The 21771-nt window shown below is 36.8% G+C and overlaps 12 protein-coding genes across 12 annotated transcripts; 8 read left to right on the top strand and 4 right to left on the bottom strand.

Annotated features, from left to right (window-relative positions):
• The first annotated feature begins 6 nt into the window (after positions 1-6).
• B0P05DRAFT_33348 (uncharacterized protein) lies at positions 7-824 on the top strand. Its single transcript, XM_051573561.1, has 3 exons — positions 7-490; positions 539-676; positions 717-824. Exons 1-3 carry the CDS (start codon positions 74-76, stop codon positions 777-779), a joined length of 618 nt encoding a protein of 205 aa, XP_051436536.1. The 5' UTR covers positions 7-73; the 3' UTR covers positions 780-824.
• Positions 825-858: 34 nt separating this feature from the next.
• On the top strand, positions 859-1651 carry B0P05DRAFT_534859 (uncharacterized protein). The gene has a single exon (XM_051577369.1). It carries the CDS (start codon positions 1011-1013, stop codon positions 1620-1622), a length of 612 nt encoding a protein of 203 aa, XP_051436535.1. The 5' UTR covers positions 859-1010; the 3' UTR covers positions 1623-1651.
• Positions 1652-1679: 28 nt separating this feature from the next.
• On the top strand, positions 1680-3202 carry B0P05DRAFT_534843 (uncharacterized protein). The gene is made up of 8 exons (XM_051577368.1): positions 1680-1702; positions 1748-1830; positions 1907-2071; positions 2118-2210; positions 2255-2299; positions 2338-2578; positions 2629-2877; positions 2926-3202. The coding sequence occupies exons 1-7, from the start codon at positions 1685-1687 to the stop codon at positions 2740-2742; spliced, it is 759 nt and encodes a 252-aa protein (XP_051436534.1). The 5' UTR covers positions 1680-1684; the 3' UTR covers positions 2743-2877; positions 2926-3202.
• B0P05DRAFT_602999 (NADH ubiquinone oxidoreductase subunit NDUFA12-domain-containing protein) lies at positions 2752-4483 on the bottom strand (the record flags this gene model as incomplete). The annotated part of the gene is made up of 5 exons (XM_051583282.1): positions 4295-4483; positions 4184-4247; positions 3993-4130; positions 2926-3115; positions 2752-2877 (listed from the first exon to the last, which is right to left on the bottom strand). Exons 1-5 carry the CDS (start codon positions 4449-4451, stop codon positions 2752-2754), a joined length of 675 nt encoding a protein of 224 aa, XP_051436533.1. The 5' UTR covers positions 4452-4483.
• A 1434-nt stretch (positions 4484-5917) lies between these two features.
• Positions 5918-8212, top strand: B0P05DRAFT_33096 (uncharacterized protein). Its single transcript, XM_051573553.1, has 4 exons — positions 5918-6080; positions 6132-6278; positions 6318-7094; positions 7137-8212. The coding sequence occupies exons 1-4, from the start codon at positions 5958-5960 to the stop codon at positions 7989-7991; spliced, it is 1902 nt and encodes a 633-aa protein (XP_051436532.1). The 5' UTR covers positions 5918-5957; the 3' UTR covers positions 7992-8212.
• Positions 8213-8931: 719 nt separating this feature from the next.
• Positions 8932-10596, top strand: B0P05DRAFT_570222 (WD40-repeat-containing domain protein; the record flags this gene model as incomplete). The annotated part of the gene is made up of 3 exons (XM_051581297.1): positions 8932-9092; positions 9179-9276; positions 9326-10596. 3 exons carry the CDS (start codon positions 8932-8934, stop codon positions 10594-10596), a joined length of 1530 nt encoding a protein of 509 aa, XP_051436531.1.
• A 72-nt stretch (positions 10597-10668) lies between these two features.
• On the bottom strand, positions 10669-11010 carry B0P05DRAFT_570221 (uncharacterized protein; the record flags this gene model as incomplete). The annotated part of the gene is made up of 1 exon (XM_051581296.1): positions 10669-11010. The coding sequence occupies one exon, from the start codon at positions 11008-11010 to the stop codon at positions 10669-10671; it is 342 nt and encodes a 113-aa protein (XP_051436530.1).
• A 1430-nt stretch (positions 11011-12440) lies between these two features.
• Positions 12441-13578, top strand: B0P05DRAFT_534829 (vacuolar membrane protein-domain-containing protein). The gene is made up of 4 exons (XM_051577367.1): positions 12441-12653; positions 12702-12821; positions 12878-13192; positions 13239-13578. The coding sequence occupies exons 1-4, from the start codon at positions 12505-12507 to the stop codon at positions 13534-13536; spliced, it is 882 nt and encodes a 293-aa protein (XP_051436529.1). The 5' UTR covers positions 12441-12504; the 3' UTR covers positions 13537-13578.
• On the top strand, positions 13526-14560 carry B0P05DRAFT_534827 (uncharacterized protein). The gene is made up of 2 exons (XM_051577366.1): positions 13526-14329; positions 14373-14560. Exons 1-2 carry the CDS (start codon positions 13603-13605, stop codon positions 14537-14539), a joined length of 894 nt encoding a protein of 297 aa, XP_051436528.1. The 5' UTR covers positions 13526-13602; the 3' UTR covers positions 14540-14560.
• On the bottom strand, positions 14561-16457 carry B0P05DRAFT_534824 (Metallo-dependent phosphatase-like protein). Its single transcript, XM_051577365.1, has 6 exons — positions 16304-16457; positions 16132-16258; positions 16026-16068; positions 15816-15983; positions 15584-15763; positions 14561-15530 (listed from the first exon to the last, which is right to left on the bottom strand). Exons 1-6 carry the CDS (start codon positions 16374-16376, stop codon positions 14712-14714), a joined length of 1410 nt encoding a protein of 469 aa, XP_051436527.1. The 5' UTR covers positions 16377-16457; the 3' UTR covers positions 14561-14711.
• A 391-nt stretch (positions 16458-16848) lies between these two features.
• B0P05DRAFT_534820 (uncharacterized protein) lies at positions 16849-18727 on the top strand. The gene is made up of 7 exons (XM_051577364.1): positions 16849-16875; positions 16922-17275; positions 17335-17380; positions 17429-17672; positions 17727-17917; positions 17966-18492; positions 18535-18727. The coding sequence occupies exons 2-7, from the start codon at positions 16924-16926 to the stop codon at positions 18684-18686; spliced, it is 1512 nt and encodes a 503-aa protein (XP_051436526.1). The 5' UTR covers positions 16849-16875; positions 16922-16923; the 3' UTR covers positions 18687-18727.
• B0P05DRAFT_534813 (elongation factor 2) lies at positions 18708-21607 on the bottom strand. The gene is made up of 4 exons (XM_051577363.1): positions 21545-21607; positions 21467-21469; positions 20822-21349; positions 18708-20777 (listed from the first exon to the last, which is right to left on the bottom strand). Exons 1-4 carry the CDS (start codon positions 21545-21547, stop codon positions 18777-18779), a joined length of 2535 nt encoding a protein of 844 aa, XP_051436525.1. The 5' UTR covers positions 21548-21607; the 3' UTR covers positions 18708-18776.
• Positions 21608-21771: the final 164 nt, after the last annotated feature.

Genomic DNA, 21771 nt, shown 5'->3' with positions numbered 1-21771 from the left:
ATCCATTGCGTGACTTGCTTTTTGTCCAAAAGATCAAAAAAAAAGTGCGAAACTTTTTTTTTCTCTTTATCCTATGGCTGAAAAGAAACTGACCAAGAAAGAACAAAAGGCTTTAGCCTTTAAGAAAAGAGCCAAGAAGGCTCAATTCACTGATGATATGGCTGTACCAGCTACTGATGAACCAACTCCCACTGAATCTCAACCTGAACCTGAAAGCAAGAAGCGTAAATCAGGTGAAGCCATTGAAGTGCCTGTTGAAGGATCTACAGGTCCCAAGAAGAAGAGAGCCAAGAAAGGCAATGCTAATGGCGATGCCAATAAATACATTCTGTTTGTGGGTAACTTACCTTTCACAACAACAAAAGAAGATCTCGAGAAACACTTTGAATCAGCAGGAACAATTAAATCCGTTCGTCTTTTGACAGATAAAGCCACAGGCAAGCCTAAAGGGTTTGCATTCATGGAATTTGAAAATTCAAAGGACTTAAATGTATAGTGCCAGTTTATGTGTTCTCTGTTTTACTCATATAGTTTCTAGAAAGCATTAGCTTTTCACCATACTTTTTTCAAAAAAAGACAGATCAATGTTGAATTAACTGCTGGTGGTGGTGGTAACAAGAGTGATGTTAGAAAAGAGAAATTAAAGGTCAAGAACGAACGATTGCAAGAAGAAAGAGTAAGTGTCATCTAGTGTGAATAGGTGCTGACTTTGATAGAGCAAAAAACATGAAGACATCAAGGCCAAGAATACACAAGCATCTTCCTACAAACTAGAATAAAAATTGTAAATAATCTTTTACCCGCTTTATAGGCGGGGAAATTTCCTCTCTATTTTTTTTTTTATTTATTTCTTCTTCCCTTGTCAACATGATGAAGTTTCGATTAGATCCTTTTCCTAAGCTAACTCAGTTCTTGTTGAACTCGTTATTAAATGCTCGTTTTCTTGTGTTTTCTGTTGTGATGGCCAAGATTACGATTGACCGTCTCTACAAGTATTCTGTGGTAAGTGGATGACCTACTCTTGTTTGACAACTCATACTCTTCTGGAGATCATCAATCCTTTTGCTTATGATGCTCAAGGTGAAGCCAACCTTGATATTCTTGAATATCAAAATCCTCATACTGCTAATGACGTGTTTTATGCTTTAAACAGCTATGGTGCTAAAGGTAGACAAGCCTATCTGTCTTATTTGTTCAATGATGTGCTGTTTGTCACTGCACGTACAGTTCCTGTCATTGTGATCTGTAGTTGGGCTTATCAAAAGGCACCTGAATCTATTCGTCCTGGTATATGGTTACCTCTGTTGAATTGGGCAGCAGATCTTCTTGAGTCTGGCTTATTGTATACTTTGATCAAGATGTTTCCTCAGCGTATTGAATGGCTTGAATGGCTCACTGCTTATGTGATTCGATTCAAATGGATCACATTTCAAGGTACAATAGGTTTGTTGTTTGTAAGCATGTTGGTTGGTGTTTATTATGCTTTCCATACTTTATTGGCTGACAGTGTGATGATGGAAAAAGATCGTCAAAAGAAAGTACAAGCAAGAGATTCAATTCAACAGGTATTGCAAGGAGCAGCTGCTCGTCGTGAAGCATCTAGCAATAAGAAAAATGCTTAAATCTATGTGTAAATAAAATATTTTTTTTTCTTATGAATTTTTTTCTTTTTCTTCTCTTTACCATGACAAGAAAGAAGATGGTAAGATCTTGTCTTGTTTGTCTTGTTGTTGAATAAATCATATAGTCCAAAGTAATCAAGAAGAGAAAACAAGATCAGTCTGTGATTGAGATTCTATCTGACAGTGAAGAAGACACAAACACAAAGAGGTAAAAAGAAACAAAAACGTATATATTTTATCTATTTATTAACTTGAGTAAGTATGTTTGTTATTCCTGGATCCAGTATATCCATAAGCATAAGTGACATGAAGTACTTGAAGCCACGTCGATGGCTGAATGATATAGTGATTGATTTTGTATTACACATGTACCTGGATAAATATGACATGGATACTGAAGTCTATATTTCAAACAGTTTCTTTTATAGTCGACTAAAACAAGTAGAAGAGTAATGTTGAATTCGTATTGTTCTATTTGCTTATATAACTAAACAGAGCAGGAGAAGATTGTTATCATGCTATCAAGACATGGATCCAATACAAAGATGTATTCACAAAGAAATTATGGCTGATTCCAATATGTGAAAAGTAAGTTCATTACTGTACTATTCAAATCAATAACAAACATATAGTCATCATTGGTATCTTATGGCAGTGGTCAATCCAGGCAAAAAAAAGTAAGTTAATTAGACATAGTGATGACTGACAGAAATAGACAATACATTACCATCATGGATTCACTCAACAAATGTACTGCTTCACATACAGCACCTTCTTTAATCAAGGATTTTTTGAGGAAGAAATACTTTGAAGAGACACATACCAGAATTCCACCTATTAAAGTACTCATTCGACCTATTCCTGTTCAAGAAAACACATTTGATTGTGGTTTACATCTCTTAAGATCTGCCTTGTTATTTTTGCTCTGTAAGACAAAGACATTAGATATGCTCAAGGTAAGTAAATACATAGAGAGATGCTAAACAATTAATTCTTATGAATATAGGGACATTTGACAGATCCATCTAAACTACAAGAATTCTGGAATAAGACACCTGTGCCAACGAGAAAGCATCTAAAACGAGATATCATTCACTACATCACTAGTTTTAAACAATAGCACTCTTTATTATTTTCCAAATAGCTTGGCCAAAGTGCTCTTTTGACTATCCTTGCTTGCTTCCAGGGATGACATCAATTTCGAATAATAATTAGGATTGCTTGCTGGTGTCAATATTTTATCTGAAATAGGATACTATATAGAACATAGTATAAGCATCTATGTATATAAACATGAACTTACCTTCTCTTTAAATGTATTGTCTAATAAACTTTCGAGTGCTTTTAATTCTTGATGGGCTTTTTCGAGATTCATAAATTCAACAGAAGGAGCTCTGAATGCTTCTTCCACTCTTTTTTCCAAGACTTGTTTCATACCCCTTGTAGGTCTAACTTTATCTACTGGCCATTCATTGACAATGCGCATATAGGATCTATATAAAGAGACGATTTCTTGTTTTGCAGGCGTTGACATTAGGTGACAAGAAAGAAAAAAATAAATAAATAAAAATTCAATAGCGATAAAATTACTGCTTGAAAAAAAAACAAAAAACAGCAGTCAATTGAGTGAGTAGGATGAACTGTGTAACAGTGAAGATGCATAATTTCAAAAGCAAAGTAAGCAATGTCTGTATAAAAAGACTTACTTTTGATTACTCGTATTTCTATTTTCATATTGGATCCATTTAGATCAAAACTTGTTGTTCTGTAAAGGCTATAGATATTGAACAAAGTAAAGTCTTTTTAAAAGCACACCAAGATATTATCAGTCTGAATTCATTATTCAAGTGATGAAATGTATTTCACAAACTACTATGTGTATTATGGAATGAAATAAAATCACTTTTTTGAAGTAGTGGGAGGTGAAATAGAGTTATTTGTCCTATGATATATGTTAGCTCTAGCATTATGTTCTGCGTAAAAGTATACTGAATGGTAGTCTCAAACAACTGTATTATCTGGTACAATCGAGAAACAGGCCATTAAATCACTCATATTGAATGAGAGCGTTCTTCTTTCTTTCTTTAATTTATCAAAAGCCAAAGAAGACTGGGCTCCTGTATGTTTCCGATTTAGGAACACTGTTAATCATGTATTTAACATCAACAAAATTTGCTTTTCATGCTGAACAGTCAGTCTCTTCCCACTCAATAAAAATTCCAATGGCTTAAGTGGCATAGGATGCCTTCCATCATTTTGACAAGGAGAACAGCATATTGAACTTTCAAAAACATATAGCAATCTCGGTTTCTCTTTTTATTAATCCCAGTTTATTCTCTAGCTTTAACAACAGGCTTCCAGGCATCTAACTTGGGAGTGGTGGTGTTGTAAGTCTTGAAGCTCTTGAGAGTACCAGAATAGTTGGGAGTAGGTTCACCCCACCACTTTTGAGGCTGAATGTTCATTTCAGTAGGAGGTTCTTGAACAATACGAGCTAACCACATGTGCCTTTTATAATATCTCTCGTTTCAGTCTATGCCATTGTACATTGCTATACTTACCATTCAGGAGTAATATCAGCACCGTCATTTTGCTTACTAGCAAATTCAACCCAACGTTCACGACCTAGTGTGTGGTGAGCTCATTTTGTGGTGGTCATGGAATGGCCTTACCGGAAATTTCATCTTTGTTTTCGAAATACTTGTTGCCATTAACATCAGTACCAACAAGACGACCCCATTTAGTATCACCAATGGTGTCCATTTGCTTAATGTAATTTGAAGGTCCAATCTTCATAAAGTTCTTGAGTGTACGTCCAAGTGTTGACATGATTCAAAAGAGTAGGGAGTGAAAAAAAAATAGGTAGTACACACACTCTTCAAGATTTTTTTTTTCTTTTTGTGTAGATGATTCCCCAGCAAAGGATGACGTCGATATCAATCCTTTGAAAGATGTGTCCGAGACTAAATGAGGAAGTTTACTCAGGTACCTCTCAACATCGTTTCCAATCTTTGTCTTTTAGCCATAGACGCGTTTCTTTCTTTCTCTCTTTTACTATGTAGCTTATAATAAAGTCCGTAGAGTGACAAAATATAACTCTAGAAAGCGATGTTTCTTGAAATCAGTTGATTCTATCAGATTAAGCATCATCATTCCGAATCTCAACATGAAGTCTAAAACAAACAAAAAAACAGAAAAAGAAAGATAAAAAGGTAGTAGAAAATGGTCTTTTGTCTTGAATATAATTCATATAAGATAAACATGTATACATGAGCAATAACAAATTGATCCCAAATCCTGTAGCGGATATTTAAACTTTTTTTTTTTTTTTTTTTTTTTTCACTGCAAAAAAGTTTTTGAGTTTCTTTTCACTCCATGAATAAGACCAAAGTAGACACGGTAGTTTCTCTCGTATCCTCTATTACAGAATCTGAAGAACAACTAAGAAACTACAAGATATTTGCCAAGCCAGAAGACAATAAAGTAAAACTGACATTGCTAGGTATGTTATATGTTCATCTCTCAAGATCTAATGTGTATTCTTTTAGTGGGCGATAAAGAGTAAGCACATCATATAGACAACATTGACACTTATTTAGACTATAGAGAAGAATGGAAAGTGGATAAATGTATTGAACTAGATAAGCAATCAACAAAAGAGCGTGAAAACTTGATTGATTATGCTTTAGCAGGTATGTTATATATATATATTGGTTTTATTGTCCATATTGATCTACTGTATAGGCTATTCTGCTTCTGCTATTATGATGAGTCAAGGGTAAGTAAGCAAACCTATGTCTATACAAATTGATAAATACTGTCTATCTAGAGATGCAGAGAGTCTATATGAACAACGTAAACACGACCTTCAATTGACACTTGAACTATTACGACAAAAACTAGATCAATCAGAACATCAATTCAAGATTGAATATGCCTGTATTGGTATGAGAGATGTCTATTGCTTTGATCTAAGGAGAAATAAAGTTGTGGCGAGTAAGTAAAGACGAGTCAAGTTGATAGAGATTGATATGCTTTTGTAGATGAAGTGATATTAAGTCAAGGTAGTGGACTAGACCATTATATGAGAAAAGTAGAAGATGTCGATGCTATATGGAAAATAGTCAAAGATGGATCAAAAATACCATTTGTATTAAGCATTCGACTGACAGATTCAAAGCAAATGACACAAGGCTATCTACAATTGTTTGATTTATTAAGACCAAGAACAATAGACTATGATAAAAGCAATGCTTATTTACTGCATGATTCATTCACTCATTTTGGTGCGTAAGATAGATATTGTCCTTTCATTAACATGCTCCTATAGTCAATATGACACACACTATCATGAATCCCAACAATTCACATTTAGATACCAAAAACTATGTATTGACCTATTTGTTGGCAAAGACATTAGCAGGACAAGAAAAATTGACTCTATTTACCTATCTCAATGTGCGTATCTATGTCTATCGTATAAAGTGTTATTCATACAGTCTCTCCTAGGATTCTGTGCCTAAAAAGATCATGCAAGATGTTGTCTTCCTACTGAATCTCACTCAACAACTAAGTCAAGTCCCCTTATGCATCTTGAGAAATGAAAAGCCTATTCGAGCAAGGGACAATAAGAAACTAACAGAGGCTAAAGAAAAGGTACTTGATAGATCAATGTCATGGATCTAATAACAATAGAACACACGCTTAAAAGAGTTACTCTTGATTGAACAAGCGCATGTCACGTATTTACAAGTAGCCATGGATGAACTCAAGCATCGTCCTTCCATCATAGAACATGAACTCAAGGTCAAATTGACGAACGAAAGAGCCCAAGTGGCTCTTTTACGAAACCAGATGGAACAATTAGAACATGACTTACAGTTTGTACAACGGGATAGAATCCTCCTTCAACAGAATCATGATGAACAGCTTGCCAGTCTACAGTCTGAATTAGCAGCCAAGACAGCACAGTTAGAACAGGCACAGACACAGGGTGTGGACAGACAAGTGTTTGAACAAGAAAGACAGCAACTTGAAAATGCATACCATGAAGCCATTGATATGGGCAATACTAAAATCAAGGAAATCAAAACAAAATACAAGGAAAAAGCCATGTTGATGCAACAAGAATGGGAGCAAATGCAGAAAGAATGGGAACAGATGCAAAAAGAAGCTGAAGCTGAGATTGAAAAACATGTCTTGAGCGAACAAGAATACAAACAAAAATATGAAGAGACCAAACTTGAATTGGAACAGCAAAAGCAGAACAATCAAGAATACAACAAGACCTTGATTGAACTGAAGGAAGACATAAGAGAAGAAATCGAACAAGATTTGGTCGAGAAGTTTGAACAAGAATTCGCAGCTGTGATAGAACAAAGTAAGCAAAAGGTCAATCAGGTCAAATCAAAGTATAAGCAAATGATGGAACAAGCTGGTATGCCTCATGAAGATGAAATACATGCATTAAATGTAAATAATTCCTATCTATACCACTCACTAATGATGTGTTAGATGGCCATTAAGCAACTCAAGGCACAATTAAAGCAAGAGAAGGAATTGAATGCTGAATTCAAAAAGTCCAAGCCAAGAAAGAAGCGAGTCATGCAAGAAAGTGATCAAGAAGAGTTTGACATAGAACCCACCAAAGATCAACACAAAAGAAAGAAAACAGAGGGTGTAAGAAGAAAAAGAGCAAAAGTAGACAACCCTAAACGACGCCCAGGACGACCCAAGAAACAGGATTTGAGTGAGCCAGATGAAACAACAGATGCAATCAAAGTGATCGATAAATACCCAATACCACAACAATCTTCTTCATCGCCAACTGTAGAAGATTCAATGACTGAACAACCCATATCAGAACCCTCTGTGAGTAGACAACAGCAGGAGATGTCAGAACCCTCTATGAGTCGACAACAAGAGGAGACATCAGAACCTTCTATGAGCGAACAGCAAGTAGATATTTTTAAACTGCCTATGGATAAATCGCCATCTAAACAAGTACAAAAACCAGCTAAAGAAGTACAGAAATCAGCTAAAGAAGTACAGAAACCAGCTAAACAGCAAGTACAGAAACCAGCTAAAGAAGTACAGAAACCAGCTAAATCCAAAATGCAAAAACCACCTGAACCCAAAGTACAAATTCAACTGGAATCAAGAAAGAAAAACAATTACCCCATAGAAATTCATAGTGAAGAGGATGTGTTGGAAACACAAACACCTTTACAGCCTACGCAAATCAGTCTTGATGATGATTTCGAACCACCACGCGTCAATGCTACCCGACAACGAAACCCACCAAAAAAGAAAAAGAAGATACAGCCAATAAAGAATGCTGAAGATTCATCATCTGAAGGTGCCGTATAATTTGGGTGCGTCCGGTGTTTAACGATTAGTTAAAAAACCACCGAGGTATACAATACATTTGCACTGTTCTTTCGCATCTTTCAACTTGTAACATGTCAGCCCATATTAATAAAAATACAATAAGCTACTTTAAAAAAGAATTCCCTGACGGAAACCATTGCGACACTTATGTTATTGAGTCATATGATCAAAAATTGACTGATTTTTACTAAATGTAATCTGGATATCGGTTGGGTATTGAGAAAGGGAAAGACAAGAGCTATATCAGAATTTCAGGAGTAATTTTAGTGCATTTCTTACATCGAAAGGCAACTTTTGTCACTGCACTAAGGCTACATAATTGCGTCTTTATGCGGCAAGAAGATTTGGATTTGCTTCGATTTTCAATATCCGAAGACAGACCATTTTGTATGTGTGCATGCTATTCATAACACAGAAATTCAAAATTACGAATAAGTGTACTTTTGGAAACTACACAAATAAGCAACTAAGCTGTAGAGTACAGAAATATCAATGACTTCAATATACAAAAGGATCAAGAGCTTCAGAAGAGCTGTGTCATCTCAATGACACACCATTTCCTTATCAATCGAAATTAACTTTTTTTCATAATAGTATCTTTTGGCTTGCTATAACTAATTCACTCTATTCAAGGTAAGATAGGTTTTCGACATATATTTTGCTTGATTCTCTTGCTGTTTTCTCTTCCCCCCCCCCCTCTATCTCTCTCTCTTTTAAAAATTGACTTATCCATATTTTCATCTATGATACAATGATGTCTTTCTCTATCCAAATGTCTATTCTCTCATCCTTAATAACGAAGGAAATACACTTTTTGAATTTTGGATCAGGAACTTTAAGTCACATAGGGGTACTGCTTTTTTTTTCAAGAATTTAAAAAAAAATTGAATCTAGTTTTTTTTTATATCTATTTTCAATCATGATCTCGGCTATTCAGTGGATTCGCAAAGGTGCTGCTGCTCAACACCCTAAAAAGTACGATCTCAATGACGAGGAGTATGCCAGAATCAGCAAGTTGGCTGCTGAACAACTTGAAGACGCTAAGGAAGAATTAAAGGCTGCTGAAGCTATGACTGTCGAGTAAGGACTGTTTTCTTTATTTATTTTATTTTATTTTATTTTATTTTATTTTTTTTTTTTTGTTGGGCTAAACAAGGTGTTTATAGTTCTACTCAAAAGAGCACCGAGGAAAAGAAAGAAGAAGATGAAATGGCTCAATACAACTTGGATAATTATGATAATGAAGTCGAAGCTTCCAACAAGAGTAAGTTGCATACATCAAAAGAAAAGGCATCTAAATGGGATTATATTAGAGGTTGGCATCTTTTCAAACATCAAGGATTTGGCCTTTTATGAAGACGACGAACAAGATCCTTATGTTACCTTGAAACACAATGTAGACGAAGAAGAAGAAAAGAAAGAACTTGAAGTTCTTCCTACCGATAATATGCTGTTGGCAGCAAAGACTGAAGATGACATCTCTCAATTGGAAGTACATGTTTATGAAGAGGATCAAGAAAACATTTATGTTCACCATGATATCATGCTTCCTTCTTTCCCTCTTTGTCTTGAATGGTTAGATTTCCACTCAGCCACTGGCAAGGTGGATGCCAACACATCTGGCAATTATGTTGCTATCGGTACATTTGAACCTGATATCGAAATCTGGGATCTTGACACAGTCGATGTTATGTTCCCCGAGACCATCCTTGGCCACACAGACAAGTCCAAAAAGAGATCCAAAAAGGTCAATGATCAATACCATGTAGATGCTATTATGTGCTTGTCTTGGAATAAGAATCATAGAAACTTTTTATTGTCTTCTTCAGCAGATGGTACTGTCAAATTATGGGATTTGACAACTTCCAAGTGTGTTCAATCTTATAGCCATCACAAAGACAAGGTTCAGTCTGTCGCATGGCATCCTACTGAAGCCACTGTGTTCTTGACAGGTTCTTATGACAAGTCTGTCTGTGTTCTTGATGCTCGCTCTCCTGCTCAAGTCACTCGTTGGGATCTTGGTAGTGATGTTGAATCCATTCGCTGGGATCCTCATAATCCCTCCAACTTCTTTGTTGCTCTGGAAAACGGTATGATTCAATACTACGATGTCCGTCAAGCAGAAAACGGTAAGGGTGGTAAGGCCCTCTTTACAATTCAAGCACACGATGAAGCTGTTAGTGCTTTTGATATCAACCCTCTTATTCCCGGATGCATTGCTACTGGTAGTACAGACAAGATCATCAAAATCTGGAGTACTGTAGATAACAAGCCTAGTATGGTCACTAGCCGTAATTTCGAACTTGGTAGAATCTTTTCTACTCAATTCTGTCCTGATTCCCCTTTCCAACTTGCTATTGCTGGTTCAAATGGTAAAATGCATGTTTGGGACATGTCTTCTAATGCTGGTGTGCGTCAATCTTTCCGTCATCAATCGCTTGCTGGTTTAACTCCTTCAGAAGAAAAGAAGCCTGTGACTACAATTGATGATCATGAAGAAGATGATGATATGGACGATGATGAGCCATTACAAGGAGAAGATGTTGGTGAAGATGAAGAAGATATGGACGAAGAAAGTGATTAAAACAATTGTACAAAATAAAACATTAGAACCTTTTTAATAAATAAAGAATGGATTTTTGCCTATCTTTATTGTTTATCTTTTTAAGAAACTTGTGATAGAATTCAGGGCATTATCACAGTCAAATCCTGAAATATTTGATTGTTTTTGTTTCTTTGTCAATATTCTTCTGTTTATTCTAGGTAGGTTATTCTTGGGCACAGTAGTACCCAGCACAGGTGATCGAGTCAGTCCATCATCTTCTGGCTCGTATAATCCTGTATAGGCTGGTGTTCGACCGAATGTCTGTTTGATATTCTTTAAAGCAATGTCTTCTTCAGATGATGAAAGCGGATAATTTAGACAAGTTGGTTTAGACGCGTCCGGAGTTAAAAATATGATGAAGTAAAAGCTACCACAGACCTTTAGCGACTGCATTTTTCTACGGTTTTCTTATACACTACCCTCTACTAGACATGTTCAAACCGAAATTCGCAGAGTATTAAATAGAGAAGGGATGGTTAGAGAACTCCCCCACCCTCTCCCATCTACTCCAAAAAGCAACCACTTTTGTATGAGTATGCAATTCTTTAAAGGAGAGCAAGAAAGTGTAGTCATTTTGTGAAGAATACTTTCTCAAAATCAACAGATCATTTTATAACACAAAGAAAGCTGTAATTTATCAAATGCTTTTAAAGAAAAATGATTTATTTGCGTAAAAAAAGAACTTCGCGTAATAGAATGAGAAGAATAGAGATACTAAAAGAACTAACAGCAGCTATAATGTCAAAATCTATACATTTATGCTTCTTTTTGGAATGGACAAAGTGTTCGCCATTAAAGAAATAAAGTAGCTAGTGACGGAGTTTGAAAATGGAAGCAACTCCCAATTTGTCATCCAGCCGCATCAAAAATCAAGGTTTGCCATTTAAAAAAAAATCAAGGCTTTGCTTAGAGCTGCATAAAAACGCAGTTTTATGGCTTTGATGCATCAATAAAAGCTGTTGAACTTTTCTTTCTGAATTTTTTGATGTAGAGAGAATAACAAATATGCTGCAAGAATCTTGAGGGAATACACTAAAATGTCCATAAGGTTTTTCGTTTATAGTATAGTTAGTAAACAAACACTTTGATCAAAAACTACAGCTTCTGGCGCACATCTTGAGTATTTAAGCTTGTCAATAGCTTTATTTTTCGTCTTGTAACATCAAAAAGAACATCAAGAGTTGTCAAAATGATGATTTTCATGAGTAGTACCCTTCAATCTAGAGGTCATTTTGGCCATTTTTTCCAAGTCTCTTTTTTTTTTTTGGCACAAGTCGACTCGAAAGGTGCCATGGATGTTAGTAAACATGGTTTATAGGTATTTAGAGTGCTTTTGTATGTACCAAAAGGCTTTATGCTTTCATTGGTTACGCGCTTTTTGATAGAAAAGGTACGTTCATTTCAAGAGGCATAATATCCTTTGCACTATTTAATAAAATCGATGACAGCTTATAGCTGAAAAGAACTAGTTCATTGCATTCTTTCTCCCTTTATGAAACATTTACAGCTACAGCTTTGTTCATACGAGATAGTCACTATTTGGTTTGGTAATGGTAGTGGAAGGAATACTGTCCAAAAAGGCAGTGTGAGTGGCTATCTAGTCGTTTTACAGCTTTCAAAATATGGCTTTGATATTTCGATACCCAAAAGCGCTATGGTTTTTCCTGTTAGATAAAACCGTGTTTCCTCTTTTTTAAATCCAATGGTTCTCATATAAAACACTCTTGTATGGTTGCAAGTATTATTTTAGTCTGATACAGAAGCCTTTCATGCTATTGAAAAAAAAAAGAAAGGAATACTGTATCACAAAAGAATTGAGTCTCTTTTTTTTTTTTTTTGGCTGTTTCAGAATTCACACATTTCTTCCTTGTAAATATATATACATATATGGTACCTAATGATGCTGATAGCGAAGCAGGCTGTAAGCTGCTTGACTCCTTTGCTATATTTGTTCAACTTATGTTGGCTGGCCTGGCCTTTTCTACACTTTATATTAAACGACAAAGGGAATCACCACAACGGCCACTCTTGATTTGGTAAAAGCAAGAAAGAAAAGCTTCTCGGTATTCACAATAATTACATAGGTCCTTCGATGTCAGCAAACAGCTAATAGGCGGTGGCGTTGTGCACACACTGAATGTATTAGCTTCACATATCTTTGGCAAGAGTCTAGAAGGCGAGCCTCAATCCAATCCTTGTGTATGGTAAGCCAAGAAACACAAGACATTTAATTTTCTGATCTTGGCTTGTTTTTTTTGAGGTATTTTCTCAATATTTTTATAGACACAACATTTGGTGTATTGATTATTTGGAGTGTCTTGTCCAGCGTTAAGTTTATAACAGAGTTTTATCGACTTCCTGGATTTCAAAGCGGTGTTTATGGAGAACCGCCCCTTGTGAATCAATTACAAGTATGGGCAAAGCAGCTGGGTGTCTATGTGCTAGCATTAGTGACGATGAAAGTAGTCGTTTTGATCTTGTTTGCAATCTGTCCCTGGCTAGAAAATTTCGGTAAATGGGTACTCTCTTGGACCATGGGCAATTATCGACTCCAAGTCCTGTTTGTCATGCTAATGTATGTATAGCGTTTGACTATGTGTTATGACTCATACATTCTATAGTTTCCCTCTTTTAATGAACATCATTCAATTCTGGATTGTAGACACTATTGTCAAGAACAAACCAACAAGAGCAATTCAATTAGACCAAGAACAAGACGATCTATTAATTTCTGACGGGGAATATGTTCCACAAGATACTTTGTATTCAAGCGAGGAGGATGCAACTTCTATCTCTTCTTTCCATATTCAACATACAAGTGCCGCGAAAGCTAATCTTCATCGAACTGAATCTAATCTGAGCACTGTTTCTGCTGACAGTCTATATGAACTAAGAACAAGCAAATACCCTCAAGAATAAAATTCGTTATCCGGGGGAGTTTCCGGATAAAATAAACTCGTCTTTTTTTTTTCTTTCTTTCTCATCATGTCCTTTCATCTAACTCGACTTGGTCGATCAAGAGCTTTATTACGATGCCCATCACTCAGAAGAACTGCATTCAGTGACTCATCACGACCTTTTCCACCTCCTCAGCCCACAAGGCCAATTGATATGCTTGACGAGGCCAAAAACAAAAGTACGATGAATACAAGTAGTATATCACCTACTTTGGACGCAGTGGCAGAAGATACCATGTCGAGAGACAAAAATCCAAACAGTTTTAGAAGAAGCCATCATTTTGATACCTATAAATTACTTACTTATCTCGAAAGTCAAGGATTTACTCGACCACAAGCAGAGGTGATCATGAAGGGAATCAAATTTCGCTTAAGAGAATGTACTGCTTCTGTTCGACAACAATTGTTACTCACTTCTGATCTCGAAAATGAATCGTATCTGTTTAAGGCAGCATTATCAGAATTAAGAACAGAGATACAAGTGATGCGAAAAAACGATATGCAAATGCTTCAAACCGAATTATCTGTACTTACAAGGGAAGTGGATGCATTAGAACAAAGTCTGAATGAAGGTGTAGCTGACATGAAAAATGAAATTCAAATGGACATGAACAACCGAAAGAATGAGACTCGAGAAGGACAAAAGGAAATGGAACTCAAGATTCAAGAAATCAATAATAAGTTCACCATTCGACTTGGTGATATTCGAACAGAAATTGAAGCTGTTCGATGGGAAACCATTTGGAAGGGTCTAAGTAAGTCTATGTATGTATCATCTTATACTGATCGTTATTATAGCGGGTGTTGCTTTAGCAGGCCTTACTATTGCAAGTTTAGGCTATTTATTAACAAGGTATTCAGTAAGAAAGGCAGAAATGTTGAGATTAGAAGAAGATAGAAAAAAGAAGAAAATACAAGAAGATGCTAATCAAGCTGGCACTGTTGATATGGAAGTTATTTATTAATAAACAAGTTGAAAATGAATGAAATGTTTAATGATGGTCTAGATGATGGTTTTTTTCTTTTTATACATTTTTCTACATGCCTAATAATCCACTAAATTGACTGGCATACTGCATTGGCTTCACAGTTGGATGAGGCTATCAAAGGAGTGAGTAACTGAATCGCATTCTAAATTTATACACTTACAACTGCATCAAAAGTAATGTATTCTTTCTTTAAATCGGGTGTAAAATTAATAAGGGCACCCTTATTACCAACAGTATCACAGTAATTAGGTGCAGAGAACACAGTAACACATTTACCGTCGTGTTCAATCACATAACCTTGTGCTTTCACTTCATGACTACGAATAACCATATCCAAATCATTGGTCTCCAAAAAGTTCTTTGTCACATCAGGACCAAATTGAATACCCACACCACGCTTACTGGGTGATCTACCATTCTCTGGCTGAGGATCAGACCATAACAATTCACACATTAAACCTTCACTACCAGGTTGCCCTTGTCCAATACGATCAATCTTTCTGATTTCATCCAAAGTGACATTATCACGGGAGAACAAACCACCGTGCGTAACAAAGATCTTGTTTTGAACAACATGAGCCAAAGGCAAAGCATTGAATGTCTCTGAGAACAAGTTGAACATCATTTCACTAAACTTGGCCTTTACTTCTCCTTCAAAACCATAAACCTTGTTCATGTTGTCTGTTTCATGGTTACCACGGGCCAAAAACAGACGATCAGGATAAAGCCATTTGTATGCAAACAAGGTCAAAATGACTTCCACAGAGAAAGAACCACGGTCAACAAAATCGCCATTGAATAAATAGGCATGGTTTTCTGAAGGATAACCATTGGTGTTGAAAATGTTGATAAAGTCATAGAATTGACCATGCACATCACCACAAACAGTTAATTTACCGTTCTCAGGGATTTTGACATCAATCAATGAAGGTGCTTCATACATATATTTGCGGACTGCCAGTACAATCTAATAACACCGAGTAAGTGATACGTGTTATTATTCATCAGTGTATTCCATACCATAAAAGCGTATTTTTTATGAATCTTTTTCTGTTGCTTAAAGTGTTCAATCATCGCTTCCACAAATGCAAGATCAATCATCTTTGTTTCTTCGTTTATCCGAGGTCCGTCATACTTTTCATCAACAACTATGGAATCAAGGTCTAGATTCTCAGCTACACTACGCTTTTGATCATTATGCTACCATGGATCATATTAATCACCAAATGGTATATGTCTCTCTGCCTATTACCTCAATAGCTCTTTCAAATTCAATTCTTCTGACAATTTTGGCACATTCATCAAATTTGGCTTTAGCATCTTTATCAGCAGGAGCTCGTTTCGTGACAATTCGAAAATCTTTTAATGCTTCTTTAAAGTTACCAAGTGCCATATTAGCAGAAGCACGTCGATAATTGGCCTGTAAGCTATTAATTACCTGCCTTTTCTATTTCCTTGTTACCTTTGTAAAAGTGGAGTCCACTTCAAGTGCCTTGTTAGCATCACTAATAAAATGTTACATTGTTGTGTACTAGAAAAAAAAAGTATCTTTTTTTTTTTTTACTTACGCAATAGCATAACCATAATTTTCTAATTTGAGGTGACAGAAAGCACGGTTGGTATAATAAGAAGCTACGTGAGGGTTTATTTCGATAGCTTCTGTATATTTTTCAATAGCGGCGGGAAAGCGTTTTTCTGTCAAGTGTCAGGAACACGCTTCTTATTTATATAGAATAATACCTTTGAAAAAAGTGTTTGCTTCGTTCTTTATCTCTTCTGCCTTTGCCTTTAATTCTTCAGTGATACTAGACATAATGTATAGAAAACAAGAGAAAAGAAGAGAAAATCTGATTTGCACAAGGCAAGAAAATTTTTTTTTCCTTTTTCATACAGATATGTTCTTAAGCCAATGAGTTTGTATCGGGACATGAACACACACAGACACATATATATATATATATACATAGAGAAAGCCGTCTAGACATTTACAGTTTATAAGAAATGTAAACAGAAGCGTAATGATCCATATTAATAAAAATCTAGGAATGTTATTAAAAACCTGTCTCTCTCTCTCTCTCTCTCTATTTCTTTTTTTTTTGACATATGAAAAAGAAGAAAGAACGATAAAGAAGCTCCTGCATTACATAAAAAAGAGCCAGTAATCCATAACAAGCAATATTATTTATCTCTTGTGCTAGATCACCCCCCTTTCTTCTCCTTCTCCTTCGCACCCCTCTTTTATTTTTTTTTTATTTCTTTTTCTCTCTATCTCTTTCTTTTTCTTCTTTTTTTTTTCGTGTGTACCTTGCGAGGTGAAAGATCATTGCTGAATCATTAAACATACTAACCATTTTATAGTAATGATGACTGTTTCTGATAATTTAGAACCGCAGCAAGAACAACAACAACAACAACAAGATGCTACGAAAAAAGACATGACTAAAAAAAAGGCAATCAAGCCTACTAACAAGTACAAAAGAGAGACTAATCAACGCTTTCCTAATTATCATCATTCAATGAGATACTATCATGAATCTTATCCAACGTCATATATCTATTATCCTCCTCTTAATCATTATTACAGAACACCTTTTGAAAGCAATACAAACACACGTGATGATGAAGACTTGGAGATTATAATGCATGATGAAAGTAGTAGCAGTTTAAATAATACAAGCTCCGTGGAAACATCCCTCAGAAGCTCCGATCAAAGTAAGGATCAATTTGAAGTTCTCTTTTTTTTTTGAAATGATTAAGGTCAAATTCTTTAGATAAAACAGTCGATTTGAAAAGACAATTGGAATATTATTTTTCTAGGTAATTTTGAAAGTAAATCATATATTGTGATTCATGTTCTCTATGTAGGCAAAATCTTGTCAATGATACTTGGTTGGTGTCTCAAATGGATTCAGAACTATATGTGCCTATTTCACTCATAGCCAATTTCAAACGTGTGCGTGAATGGACAACGGATATCGAATTAATTGTGAAAACATTACGAGAATCTTCAGAAGTCACAGTGGACGAGACAGGCACTAGAGTCAAACCCAACATTTCAGTGCAACGAAAGACAGTGATATTAAGAGACATGCCTGACTGCACAGAAGAGGCAAGTTGAATCTGCCATTTATTTTTTCTTTTTCTAATGATACTTTTACGATAGGAGATAAATCAACTGCTAAAAGACTTGAATTCTCCACCTGTTCAGTCGATAAAGAAAGATATTGGTAATATGTGGTACTTTACATTTGAAAGTGAGGATGATGCTTTGACATTACTTTCAAGTGTAAGAGGAAAGTCATTTAAGGATCAAGCAATTGCTGCTCGAATGAAATCTGAGCCTACATTACGAGTGTAAGTAACATTGAACATTGAGTTCATTCATTTGCTTATTAGGTCTAGTCAAGCACGAACACAAGACACTGTAAAGCCATCCAGTTTAATACCCGAGGTATATCCTCCTTACAGTGGATACTATTATCCTTCCTTTATGAGTCCTTATTCAAACAGCCCAAGACATAATCATTCATATCGGCCTTCGGTCAAGAAGCCATTTTACAACAATATACGCCAACAAAACAATTATTATCATCAACAAAATAGACCCAATGCACAAAAAGAAGATATCCATGTACGCAATGGCAAACAACAAGATAATCTATTACCTTCTGATTCTTCAAAGCAACAACGCCCAGCCTATCGAAACAACAATAATGTACAAAAATCTTATCACAACAATAACAAACAACACAATCATAATTTCAGACAATCACAGGCTAACAATGCCAAGCTTAATACGAAAGATAAGCCCATAATAACAGCAAAAGAACAAGAAAAAAGCGAATCACTCAAGAACGAAATTCCTTTGAAAAAGAAACCGTATACCAAGAATCAAAAATACAACAAAAAAAACAAGAAAGAAGAACAAGGTAAGGCGCAGTCAAACAAATTGGTTGATTCAAACCATATAGCCAAAGAACTCAAACCAGTACATTTCCCTCCCTTGTCCAATCAATCGTTTGAAGTTGATCTAAAAATGGCTTTGCCAACTACTGATGATGAAGACATATTAAAAGCTAAAGACAGAACTATAGTAAGCTATGCTGACATGTTAAAAAAATAAGATAATGAACAATAAAATATGTGTTTTTTTTCAACTAAGAATGGTTTATTCCAAATGTATTTTACATTTAATGAGTTTGTATTATTAAATTTAAAGCTTATCGTAGTACTTGTCAAGACCGGGAATGTCGGGAGTAAGACCCTTTCTGGTACGGACGGCACGGATGATATCGTAGACCTTGTTACCAGCTTCGAGAGGGTTACCAGACATGATAGCCCAGTGATCGAAGACAGCTTGAGGGAAAGCTTGACCAGAGGTGGCGGCACGGAGATCACCAGTGAAACCAAAAGATTCGTTAACGGGCAAGTGAGCCTTGACGGTCATCATAGGAGTACCAATCTTTTGTTCTTCAGAGAAGACGGTACCACGACGTCTGTTAAGACAAGAGTAGATACCACCAATAGCAGATTCAGGACATTGGATTTCGACAAGGTAGATAGGTTCTTGGATACCAGGAGAAGCAGTAAGAACGGAAGCGTAGACAACACGACGACAAGTGGGGATAATTTGTCCACCACCACGGTGAATAGCATCAGCGTGAAGAGTGACATCGAGAATGTTGAAACGACAACCACGGAGGTTTTCTTCGGCAACGGGACCTTCCTTGGTAGCCCATTGGAAGGCAGCAACACAAGAATCCTTGATTTCACCGAGGTATTGAACTTGCTTGGTAACATCAACCATGACGTTGGGACCAGTACCATCAGGACCGAAACACCAGATCTTACGGGCTTCAGTAACATCCCATTCGTACTTGTCAGCGAGGACACGAGCACGAGTCTTGAAATCGTCCTTGGCAGAAATCTTACCATCTTCGATTTCGTTGGAGAGTTCATCATCCAAAGGAGTAGCACGCATGTAGATACGGTTGTGCTTGTTGGGAGACTTGGAAAGACAGTCAATGCTGGATTCAGCAGTGACAGTTTCACGGTATTGGACGACGGGGTCACCAGTCTTAAGAGGAACTTGAGCGTGGTCTTCTTCCAAATCCTTCAAACAGATTTCCAAGTGAAGTTCACCAGCACCAGCAACAATGTGTTCACCAGAGTCAGAGGTGAAAGTCAAGACACAAGGATCAGACTTGGCGAGACGCTTAAGACCTTCAACAAGCTTGGGAAGATCGTTGGCGTTCTTGACATCAACGGCAACTTGCACAACAGGAGAGACAGAGAACTTCATGACCTTCATGTTGTGAGCAACTTCGGAGGTAGTGATGGTACCAGACTTGACCAAGAATTGATCAACACCAACAAGACCAATAATGTTACCGGCGGGACAGTCTTCAATGGCTTCAACGTTACGACCCATCATGAGAACAGTACGTTGGATAGACTTGATAGCCAAATCGTTCTTTTGACCGGGAACGTAGTTAGGACCTTGGATACGGACCTTCATACCAGCACGGACGGTACCGGAGAAGACACGACCGAAAGCGTAGAAACGACCCTTATCAGAGGTGGGAACCATCTTGGAGACGTAAAGCATAAGAGGACCGTTAGGGTCACAAGCACGAATACCGACAGCACATTCATCATCAGTAGGACCTTCGTACAATTGAGCGCAACGGTAAGCTTGAGAGGTGACGGGAGAGGGCAAGTGGATACAGATCATTTCCAAAAGAGCATCACCAGCGGGCAAGAACTTACGCATGACAACCTTGAGGAGGGCCTTACCTTCCAAATCTTTTTCGTCATTGGCAAGAGCGACTTCCAACTTTTCCAAAAGAGTGGCGGTTTGTTCCTTCTTGAAGTTCATGATGGAGTCGAAGAGACGGTAGATGGGGTCCAAGACAAACATGTTGAAAGCACGTTCAAGAGGCTTACCTTCAGCATCAGTAGACTTGGTGGTCCACTTCTTGGTCTTAGGGTTGAAGTAGTTTTCACCCCAGAGCTTGGACATCATCTTGTTCTTGTCAACACCGAACTTCTTGGCGTAACGGTTAGCAAATTGACGAAGAGTGAAACCCCAACCGTGAAGACCGGAAGCGAAGGCAACAGTACCCTTTTCAGGGTAGACTTGACAGTCACCGAGGGCTTCATCAACATAGGTGGAAATGATGACGTTGACGGATTCAACGGTACGAGCGAAAGACTATAAATGGATTAGTCATCCCAATATTATGATAGAAAACTTACGTTGTAGAGTTCTTCCTTGTCCAATTGAAGTTCGAGAAGAGCACGATCAACCTTGTTAAGACAGATAACGGGCTTGATACGTTCGTTCAAAGCTTGACGCAAGACAGTTTCGGTTTGGACACAGACACCATCAATACAGTCAACAACGACAAGGGCACCATCAGTAACACGAAGAGCAGCAGTAACTTCAGAAGAGAAATCAACGTGACCAGGAGAATCGATCAAGTTAATCAAGAAAGCTCTACCATCGGTCTTTTGACCCTTGATTTCCTTAAGGTCTTCTTCGTTTTCCATTTGGAAATACATGGAAATGGCAGTGGACTTGATGGTAATACCACGTTCTTGTTCATCCTTACGGGTATCCATGAAACGGGCTTCACCAGCACGACCAGAAGAAATAATACCGGCCTTGGAGACCAAGGAATCAGTCAAGGTAGACTTACCGTGATCGACGTGAGCGATAACGGACATGTTACGGACGTTGGTAACCTTGTCCATCAAACCACGGATTTCTTCAATAGTGAAATTCTATAGAGATTATGAGTATACATGATAAGCATAAGATAAAACTACTTACAACTATAGTTCATGAGGAAAAAAAGTATATCAAGAGATAAGAAGGAAACAATGAAGAGTTTGTTAGTAAACATGTTCATCCATTGTGTGCATATATCCATCCTTCCTTTAGACAGATGGATGGATTATGGATTGATAGACTTTACCCATTTTCGATTGTTAGAGTGAAGGGAAAGATTCACAAAAGAGGTGAGCTGCTCGCCTACTTGTAATTGAATCTGCGGTCTTTGAAATAATTTTCAAAGTATCCATGCCCGGAACAGTGACCTCTCTTTTTGCATTTTAAACCGGGAACTCTCTGTTTGCCGCAGTAGCATGAAAGAGGATTTCAAATGACGACTTGAATTTTTGTCATGTCTCTTTCCTGCAATCGA

The sequence above is a fragment of the Gilbertella persicaria genome (genome assembly GCF_025201335.1).
Source record: "Gilbertella persicaria strain CBS 190.32 chromosome Unknown B0P05scaffold_12, whole genome shotgun sequence".
Taxonomy (NCBI): Eukaryota; Fungi; Mucoromycota; class Mucoromycetes; order Mucorales; family Choanephoraceae; genus Gilbertella; species Gilbertella persicaria.
Note: the sequence above shows the minus strand (reverse complement) of the source record. Positions and strands in the feature narration are given on the sequence as shown.

Coding starts and splice junctions, on each gene's coding strand:
- B0P05DRAFT_33348 (XM_051573561.1), top strand. CDS start 74: ATGGCTGAAAAGAAACTGACCAAGAAAGAACAAAAGGCTTTAGCCTTT. Junction 491..538: donor AAAATTCAAAGGACTTAAAT/GTATAGTGCCAG, acceptor TATAGTTTCTAG/AAAGCATTAGCTTTTCACCA. Junction 677..716: donor AACGATTGCAAGAAGAAAGA/GTAAGTGTCATC, acceptor TGACTTTGATAG/AGCAAAAAACATGAAGACAT.
- B0P05DRAFT_534824 (XM_051577365.1), bottom strand. CDS start 16,376: ATGTCTAGTATCACTGAAGAATTAAAGGCAAAGGCAGAAGAGATAAAG. Junction 15,764..15,815: donor AATTTGAAAGAGCTATTGAG/GTAATAGGCAGA, acceptor GATCCATGGTAG/CATAATGATCAAAAGCGTAG. Junction 15,531..15,583: donor ATAAAAAATACGCTTTTATG/GTATGGAATACA, acceptor CGGTGTTATTAG/ATTGTACTGGCAGTCCGCAA.
- B0P05DRAFT_534843 (XM_051577368.1), top strand. Junction 2,072..2,117: donor CGACTAAAACAAGTAGAAGA/GTAATGTTGAAT, acceptor ATAACTAAACAG/AGCAGGAGAAGATTGTTATC. Junction 2,300..2,337: donor GTCAATCCAGGCAAAAAAAA/GTAAGTTAATTA, acceptor TGACAGAAATAG/ACAATACATTACCATCATGG.
- B0P05DRAFT_534829 (XM_051577367.1), top strand. CDS start 12,505: ATGGTACCTAATGATGCTGATAGCGAAGCAGGCTGTAAGCTGCTTGAC. Junction 12,822..12,877: donor CAATCCAATCCTTGTGTATG/GTAAGCCAAGAA, acceptor GTTTTTTTTGAG/GTATTTTCTCAATATTTTTA. Junction 13,193..13,238: donor GTCCTGTTTGTCATGCTAAT/GTATGTATAGCG, acceptor TACATTCTATAG/TTTCCCTCTTTTAATGAACA.
- B0P05DRAFT_534859 (XM_051577369.1), top strand. CDS start 1,011: ATGACCTACTCTTGTTTGACAACTCATACTCTTCTGGAGATCATCAAT.
- B0P05DRAFT_534820 (XM_051577364.1), top strand. CDS start 16,924: ATGATGACTGTTTCTGATAATTTAGAACCGCAGCAAGAACAACAACAA. Junction 17,673..17,726: donor TGCCTGACTGCACAGAAGAG/GCAAGTTGAATC, acceptor CTTTTACGATAG/GAGATAAATCAACTGCTAAA. Junction 17,918..17,965: donor TCTGAGCCTACATTACGAGT/GTAAGTAACATT, acceptor TATTAGGTCTAG/TCAAGCACGAACACAAGACA.
- B0P05DRAFT_534827 (XM_051577366.1), top strand. CDS start 13,603: ATGTCCTTTCATCTAACTCGACTTGGTCGATCAAGAGCTTTATTACGA. Junction 14,330..14,372: donor AACCATTTGGAAGGGTCTAA/GTAAGTCTATGT, acceptor TCGTTATTATAG/CGGGTGTTGCTTTAGCAGGC.
- B0P05DRAFT_534813 (XM_051577363.1), bottom strand. Junction 20,778..20,821: donor ACAAGGAAGAACTCTACAAC/GTAAGTTTTCTA, acceptor ATCCATTTATAG/TCTTTCGCTCGTACCGTTGA.
- B0P05DRAFT_33096 (XM_051573553.1), top strand. CDS start 5,958: ATGACACACACTATCATGAATCCCAACAATTCACATTTAGATACCAAA. Junction 6,081..6,131: donor CTCTATTTACCTATCTCAAT/GTGCGTATCTAT, acceptor AGTCTCTCCTAG/GATTCTGTGCCTAAAAAGAT. Junction 7,095..7,136: donor ATGAAATACATGCATTAAAT/GTAAATAATTCC, acceptor ATGATGTGTTAG/ATGGCCATTAAGCAACTCAA.